Source organism: Orbicella faveolata, unplaced genomic scaffold, assembly GCF_042242905.1.
Source record: "Orbicella faveolata isolate gen_17 unplaced genomic scaffold, um_ofav_v1 contig_1, whole genome shotgun sequence".
Lineage (NCBI taxonomy): Eukaryota > Metazoa > Cnidaria > Anthozoa > Scleractinia > Merulinidae > Orbicella > Orbicella faveolata.
The window spans coordinates 27,261,007-27,269,787 of record NW_028301536.1 but is presented as its reverse complement, the minus strand read 5'-3'; the positions used below and the strand labels follow the sequence as shown (position 1 = coordinate 27,269,787).

The window sequence follows — 8,781 nt, the reverse complement described above, 5'->3', positions numbered from 1 at the left end:
AGTTTCGCGGTGGTCTCGTCACGTTTTTATATGTTACCGACCCAGGCTACCCCAGCCCATATTCCCACCCGGAAATGACGTTGAAAAGTCGAGACAACTCACCCCCAACCTCGAACCCCCACGTTACTACACCGAAGTTTTCGAGTTGTCTGAGCCTTCCAGTAGGTGAATACAATATAAAAAATATACCAAGAAGATAAGATTTCGACGTCTCAGCAAGTCACGGATTGCTCTTTACAAACGTTACATTTGCCCTCGTTTTGGTGCGTACGGTATTTGTTCTCGGAATTATGCCGAATACCATGAAAATAAGGAAATATAAAGACACAGGTATTCAGCGTGCACGAAAAACAATGACTTATACAATCGCTTTGCGTCAGAATAATATCGATCTATAAATCACGTGCAATTTTACACGTCATTGTGGAGAGGAGGGTTGCGGTCCTATGTACAAGCCGTTTATTTCTATCGCCACGCGCACGCAACCGAAGTCGGTGCCGGACCGCTGTGGAATAGATAGCAGAAGCTGTGGACGATGATAAACTTGCTTGTTTATTCAAAACATTCACATATCTATAATTTCTCTTTTAAACTTCATATATGATAAGAAAGAAAGTAAGATAAATTTGATATATACATGTATTTGTTGGAGCCTCGTTTCTTGCTTAGTTCCTAGGCCTCAATATTTCGCTGCGGTCAATCGTTTCGGGTCACGTGGTCCAGGGCAAAAAAGGGGTGGGACACGTCACCGAAATCAGTTGACAGCAAAGGCCTGGGGGAAAGCCGTACAGGAACTAGGCAACCACGTCAGTCCTGGGCTTTTCCCTAGACAATGGAAAAGCCCTGGGAACGAGGTTGCAATTTGAACATGAAAGATTCGGGAGAAAGATATAATGAGAATTTTAACTTTTTTAAAAGATTTTTGAAAAAAGCCTGCTGACTGTATTGATTTATTTTTATCGTGCGACATTTCTGTATCATGCTATTACTACACATAGTCACTACATGGGCACCTTGAGAAATCCAGCGCAACTTACTTCCGGTGCGTCGTTTCTAAATCTATATAAATTTGATTCTTATGTTCTCTGTTTTGATCTGTTACGTATCTACACTTTATGAACACAGCAAGCAGAAAGAAGCATGTAAGCATTGAGCACTGGTGCATGGTGGATGGCGGAAACGCGAGTCGTGCCCAGACTCTTAACAGGCGGGAGTACCAAAATAAGCCACATTCTCTGTTTTCTTGTTTTCTCTGAAAACCATTCTTACTGTGAGCTTACCTTCGATTTCAGATGCCTTTGCACTATAGCAAAAATGACTTGCATATCATGATACGGTTCTTTGAAAAGGTCAATTTCATCGAATAACAACAATTGGTTTATCTGCTCTTCATTGTGGCGTTTAATGTCCAAAGTAAAGTAACAATGACAAACTGAACTTTTGCATTTTGCATTGAGTTTCCATTTTTTAAGACAGATCAAAACAGTCAGAGTTGGGCGAGGAAAGATGCTGAAGTCACTGAAATAGAAAGTTCCCATGCAGAGTTATGTTTAATACTGAATAATTTTGTAAAGAGTTGCAGTAGACATGATTAGATTTTAAGACTCACCTTTATTTAGAGTGTTTTATGTCTTCGGTAACTCTTTTCATGACATGACGAAGTGTAGGTGCTAATTCAACAGCTAAGTGAATATTTTGCACAACTTTTTAGTACTGACTCGTTATCAACATTTACGCAATGACTCAAAGGAAGGTAATGCTGAAAAAAGACAACTGACTGACTCTTAAAACGTTCATTGGTTCAAAAGTCTCTCAATAAAGGCGTTATCAAATTCCGTTTCCGTTCAGAAAATTTCAATGAACTGTCGATTTTATGCTATTAAACTAGATTTCATACCTATCACACGGTTCATTTACCCTAATATCAGCTGAATAAATTCTCAGTCATCTCTGTTAACATGTACTTGTTATGTAAAGGTTCCGTTACACCATAACTAACTATGGTTACACTTGGCGGCGTAATAATGGTTCGTGCAGCATGACTTGCATATTTCATGCGACAGACGTTGCACGATTTTGAGCCACTGCCATTTCACAAAGTTCTAGACAGCTACACATAGACATCTGAGACAGTTTATTTTACTCGGACAACACGCTCAGCTATGGTAACGGTGCGTCCCATAGACTTGATAAGCAGCTACAGGAAACACCAGCTAGTCTACAGGTGCGCCAAGAAAAGAACTCGTTCAACGAGAACCAGTTCATTGTTGTGACTCGCTCAACACGGTTTCACTAAGTATCGCAACAACATCTGTTGCAACGAGTGTAACATTTTCAAACCCCTCCCGTGCACGAGCAGCCCACACTACTCCGCTGTCACGAGACCTCGCCAACTGTGCAAACATAGCTGTTTTAAGTTGAAATGAACAAAACCCAGGCTGAGCTCGAGAGATTTTTTCATTGATAAGTTTATAATCTGTTAAAGGGGGAATTACATGGTAATAAGTGAGTGGGCGGGCCAGACGTTCACTCGTCAAATTTCCTTCCGTCTTCATAACGGAAACGTGAGTTGCACGAGGTTGTGACGTGTGGACCGCTTCTATAAGTTTTGATTTAATTTAAAGTGGAGGGTAACTTTGCCTTTTATTTGAATAAGAAAAGATTTCGTTTTATTATAACTGTGAATAAATCTTTAAATCAAGACAAAAATAAGACAAATATTTCCTCAAGATTTATTTTGTCTTGTAAAGCATTCCCTTCCACAGCCCCTTGTTATGTCTTTCACAATACAGGCTCATACTGGTGGGTGTAGAGATGGGGATACTTCCCTATACATACAAGCTTTTTGGTTTCAGTTGAAGAATATAAAATCAGGATGTACCGGTACAATGAGATCGGTACATTGGAAGGGTGTTAATGTAGTGATCACGGTGTTTGCGTATCTGTGGAAATACGAAAAAGTATACTGATCGACAGCGTAAATCAATGATAAGATAAAATATATAATGCCGCATAATAACAGGAAATAAACTAATATGTTTCCTCGCGGCTGTCAAGACCATTAGGAAGGCTTGTTTCCCCGGTAGAAAAAGGTACAGGATGTTAGTCCATCAGAAATGTAGGGACAGGTAGCACAATGTTTGCCACAATGGAAAGAGCCGGAAGGGAGTTGAACTTTTTGATCTAGTATGAGGTATGGTTTTGGCAATCACCAGCTATTCTTGCTACCGAATTCTCTGTGCACGTGCTTTACAAATGCCCTGCTGTGAAGAAAGGGAGACTTAAAATAACTATTAAAAAATAGATGGTTTGTGCGCATTGACCAATGAGTCACCAATCCACAAACATTTGGATTTGAGTCACCCTTCCGAGGTCATTGCCATGTGCATTTAGTGGATAATTGGTCTCGTGCAGGTCGCTCTATCTTTTTCTGCTTTACCGTGCTGATGAGACCTCAGCAGGTCGGCGAAAAAATTGTCCACGGTTGCATATTGTATTTCAGTTTGGACTCTGAGCTACTCCAACTTATTTGTGAATTGTTTTTCTGCTCCATACTGGCGGGGCTTGTTTATGACAGTACAGAAACGTCACAGTACTTCACACCACAAAGACAAAAGAGGGCCCAAAAAGGGTGACCCGGCCCACGGGAAGCAGAAACTGCAATGGACCGCATACGATAAACGCTGCCAACGTAGGAAGCCCACGCGCACTTGAAAAACAGAAACACACGCACGTGCGCACAACTCGGGTGCGTAAGTGCTCGTACCCGACGGTTGTCGACTGGCCGAAAGGCCTGGGTCCTACTGGGTCCAATTTAACCTCCTGACGTGACAACAGTTCCTTGTAAGTAAAACAGCTGAAAAATATCGCCGTTTGCGCACAAATATACTTAAACATGGAGAACATGGAGTGCGATCCTGTGGAACACGTATACATTACGCAAGGAACGCCTGAAGTAACTACGGACACAGATTCTGACCCAGAGATGGGCAAAAGTGACGATACCAAATCAAACATGGCTCGCTGGGCTTCACTTGAACGGATTCGAGAAGAAACTCGGATTGTCGTTTTAGATTACTTAGGCTCACTACCTGCAGATAAATTGACTGCTAGAAACTTTACTCGCTCAGAAAGTAGGGCACCGTGTTTAACTAGAGCCATGTCGAAGTTATCAAAGAGTTCTAGCGATGCTGGTGCGTACGAGCATAAACGGCAGAAATTTCTACGAATGGCAAGACTACAACGCAAGTTATCATTAAACTTGAAGAGAGACATTGAAACATTCGATCAGTCGAAACTCAGGAACAGGGCTGAGAAGAGAATGTAAGTTGACCTATTCTTATGCCTTGGATACTTAGTGTCAACTAGGATAAAATGTAAGTGTTGACGTTGATAAATAGGGGCTTCTGTCAGCTGGTGCTTCGTAATCGATCTGTTTTTGTTGGTCTTTTACACTCAAGTGCCGGGCTAACTGTTACGCTTTTACTCCCCTGCATCTCAGCTGTGTTTGTTCGATCTAGCGAATGGAGTAAGCGAAAAGTGTGTTTAAACTGCTCATGTCACAAGACTGCAGTTGTGCTTAATTGCCCCCGCAAATATTCCACTTTTAATATAAAAACAGCAACAGGATTTAAGCTCCTTTGTCGAGTAGTTTTTTGTACGCTTGTACAGTAGCACACAAGAACTACTTTGGCGGATTCACTCAAGTCCTGTCATGGTTCTCTACTGCCATCAAACAACTCACGAAACGTAGGTGTATTAATTTGTTTTAATTTATACTGAAACTTGACTGCCAAAACGAATGTAAGTTTATTTGCTTTAATTTCTGATTGTTACAATGATTTGTTATTATGTAAACATCAAAGTTGTTGGTGATAATAATTTGAAGGCTTTGTGGAACGGGTGGTTTTGGTGAATAGTGCTTGATTTTATAAATAGTGTTCATAATCTATATAGGGAGCAATGTAATCTTACAGTCATCTTTCAGCTAATCCATAGTTTTCGTCTTTATCAAGTGGCAATAACTGGTAAATAAGTAGAAGTGAAGAAAAGTTCCCAAAAGATATTGTTGGTTGTCTGTCGGCCGACTGTTTGCGTTTGTCAGCCAACTGTCAGCCAACTGTCAGCTGAGAGTTGTCAAACTGCCGGTCAACTGTTGGCCAAAAATGGGAGCTAAATTGTGTTCACAATTACCGCTAAATATACCACCTTGATAACACTGGACACAGTTATTTACAAAACAAAAAAAATGCACTAATTTTTAACATTTACACAGTTAATTGAGGGTTATTTAAAGATTTCCTATATAAGTGCTTCTGTGTTTACTTCAACAATGTTTGAAAATAATTGACAGCATGTGACAACCTGAGAAAATTAAAATTAGCACTACTTAGACAGGTGATTTTTTCAACAGTAGATTTTCAGTGAGCCATTTCTACTCCTTTCAATAGCATATGCATTGAGCTTTCTGCTGCATAAACTTTTAATGCTTGCAAGCATGATCTACTGAGAGTTATTTAAAGATTTCACTCACATTCATGCATGTTTGTTTTTCAAACCCTAATATTAATGTGAGAAATCAAAGTGATAATTCACATAAAAGAGATCTAACCACAGTTATACAGCTCATTAATCTGAGGACAGGATATTTCTCTGTTCTGCTGTGAACTCTTTTCAGAAGATATATCCATTGTTATGTACAGTAACTGGTTAATTAAGAGTATATTGTTACTGGGGGCATAAGTATAACACTATCTAATACCAGCTCTTTACAACTGCTTCTTTTACATCAAGTAATGAAGTGTATTGCTGTACTAAAGGATGAAGACTGTTTTCAATGAATTTTTATTCAAAATATTAAAAACACCCTCATATATCTTGTATTATACTGTATTAGTGTATATAAATTGTCACCATCTTATCCAGTGGGCAGATTCACTGTAATTTATTTAGTTTTCCTATAACAGTGAGTCCTTGAAATTGGTGACTTGGCATAAACAGTGATGGGAAAAGGTTTCCAAATCTGAAACTGGCAATCAGCAGTGGGTCATTATTTTCAGATTTACACAGTACATTACTAGCCTGATGGTCTAATTAACAGGCAATTTTTGTTTTCTTTGTATAGGGATTTCTATAAGAGACCAAATGACCTGGCGATTTCATCATGTGGACCTTGTTTTGACCACACACCTTCACCTGTGTTATCTCCTGAAGGTCGTGTTGCTGCTAGACTAGACAAAATCAGTCAGGAAATTATGGAAAGGGTGCCGAATTTGTTAGATGAGCCCCTGATGATTATCCAAGCAGGATCTCTGTCATATGAACAATTTTGCATAGCTGCTAGAAAACTAACATTTGACCTTCAGATTGTTGGCTGGTCAAAGGTAGCATTACTGTGCCATTTTGCTCGTGAAGTAGCCATCATAGGAGAGTTAGATGATCTACAACTTGAGCAGCTAGCTGAGCACAGTTTAAGGTTTATTCAAGAGAGCACATCTGAATGGATAGAGAAGAAAGGAGGATGGGTGAGTAACTCAGTGCATTGTATTTTTTTCACTAGTCTGCAATGAAATGTTTCACTGATATGTTCCAGAACCCTAGAGACCAGATTGAGCAAAATATATTGGTATTGCTTTTAGTTTGAAATGCTATCTTTGAGTACCTTGGACAAATGTTATCCCCTTTGTTCTCAAGATACTGCTTCCAGTCCCCACCAAACTGACTGGTGTCAACCCTGTACAGAGTACAGGATGCAAAGAAAAGGAGTTTTTAAAGCTTGCCTTTTGGGCAAGTTGTAACACTGTGATATACATGTACTAGATGAGAGTCATTTTCATGAGCTTCTCAAAAACTTCTTAGTAGTGTGATAAGATCTAAAATCAAATTAGTAATGGAAATTGGACCGAGTGGAGTACAATTCAGGGAGTAATGGCGTGAGTAATTTCAAAATTGGATAAGCGTGAAGTGCGAGGCCAATTTGAAGTACGATTACTCCCTGAATTGTACCACACGAGGTCCAATAATTATTACTAATTAATCATATCTGTAACAAATTTTGGAATAAAAAATGTCTTTTGAGAACTTCTTTTGAGTAAAAACGTCAACAGCGCTTTTCACAGTTTTGAAAACTGTAGGAGACATTGCGAAGGAAGCCATTAAAGCACGCGTAATTGACATGCAAATCACATGGGTATCCATTTACAGGTATCCAATTACAAAAAGTTCAAATTGGATACCTGTAATAATTATTGGACACCCACATGATCATGCGCCGGTTACGTGGCAAATAGGTATGCAGAGAACTAATCATGGTTGAGAATTTTGTTGTAGATACAATTAGTAAGGAAATAATGCAACGCGCCCTCTCATATCCAATGCACGCTCATGGAATAATATATTATTAATTATGCCAATGAACTTTTTACTCTTCTTATAACATTAAGGTGTATAGAATTGTTTGGTTCCAACTAAATATATGTTAGTCTATATTAATAGTTTTTTTGTTAAATTGATGTGATATACAAAGTAACAAAAACCTGATAACATGCTGTGGTGTGACCTTGAATATACTGGGTGTCAGATAAATCTTGTTCCATTTAGAAATACAATTTTATTGTGAAATAAACCTAGTAACAGACGGTTCCAAGTTTTCATGATTTTTTTTTGTCTCGGATGTTTTGTTAGGCTGCTTTTGACGCAGAAGATGAAAATGATATACTGGATACACAAAGCCTTCTAGAAAAGTACAGGGAATGGGAAGAGAGAGATGGGAAAGATGCTATGCAGTGGAGACGAGCCAGTGGATCTAGTAGCAACAGAAACTCTTGGGACTCGTGGCTAAAATATGGTGTTGCTGCTGCAGCTGTGGGGATTGGTGTTTGTTATTCACTTATCAAGCAATAAATAATTACTGTGATCAGATCCACCAAATACATGTATCAGCATGGAAGGAAAGCCTAGTGTAGGGACTGTATGACTGTGCAGCACAGAAAACACTGATTGCTCAAAAAAACAAATGCTCCTACGTAGAGAATCAGTAGAGTGTAGGGTGTTCTGTAATTTGGCCATGTTGAGTGCATCACCCACTATGTACACTACAAGGCTGTACCAAATATATATATAATAATAATAATAATAATAATAATAATAATAATAATAATAATAATAATAATAATGGCATTTCGGGCAGTATATCCACAGGGTGGCTCTTCGCCTGCCTGATGCTAACTAAATTTACAATTAAAAAGATATCTAAGAATTTTAAGAATTTATATCTATATGTAAACGAGATAAAATTGTGTTTTAAGATATGCTAAAATAAATAAATGAATAAATAAATAATTAAAATTATGCCAGGTGTTCTAAAGCTCTCTTAAAAATAATGTTTTTGGTGTCTTTACAAAATTTAATATAGTCTTGGCAGCACCTCACGTTGCTGGGCAACGTGTTAAATAAACTTGCAGTCTGGTCCTGTAGAGTATTATTAATTAAAGATCTCTCTAACTGAATGCTGTTACTAGATCTTAAGCATCTTTCGTGTTGAAATACATTAAGTTTCAGATAACTTGGCCAATATGGGTTGTGAAGGGCTTTGTGAGTTGCCTTAAGTAGGTTCCATTCGCGTTGTTCCTTTACGGGAAGCCATTTGAGTTTCGTAAGGATGTCTTCGGATGACACAAATCTACCAAGCACAAAACTAGCTGTAGCCTTTTGTACTCTCTGGAGACGTTTCATTAAATAATCTGGGAGTGAGTGGTATACTATGTCATTATAATATAGCTT

At 38.6% G+C, this 8,781-nt stretch overlaps 1 protein-coding gene across 1 annotated transcript; it reads left to right on the top strand.

Moving 5' to 3' along the window:
• Positions 1-3,754: 3,754 nt before the first annotated feature.
• LOC110057049 (uncharacterized) lies at positions 3,755-8,507 on the top strand. The gene is made up of 3 exons (XM_020763633.2): positions 3,755-4,323; positions 6,125-6,524; positions 7,684-8,507. The coding sequence occupies exons 1-3, from the start codon at positions 3,896-3,898 to the stop codon at positions 7,900-7,902; spliced, it is 1,047 nt and encodes a 348-aa protein (XP_020619292.2). The 5' UTR covers positions 3,755-3,895; the 3' UTR covers positions 7,903-8,507.
• Positions 8,508-8,781: the final 274 nt, after the last annotated feature.

Excerpts from the sequence above, each read along its gene's own strand:
- LOC110057049 (XM_020763633.2), top strand. The coding sequence starts at position 3,896 with ATGGAGAACATGGAGTGCGATCCTGTGGAACACGTATACATTACGCAA. Across the intron at positions 4,324-6,124 it reads AACAGGGCTGAGAAGAGAAT|GGATTTCTATAAGAGACCAA; the intron begins GTAAGTTGACCT and ends TTCTTTGTATAG. Across the intron at positions 6,525-7,683 it reads TAGAGAAGAAAGGAGGATGG|GCTGCTTTTGACGCAGAAGA; the intron begins GTGAGTAACTCA and ends ATGTTTTGTTAG.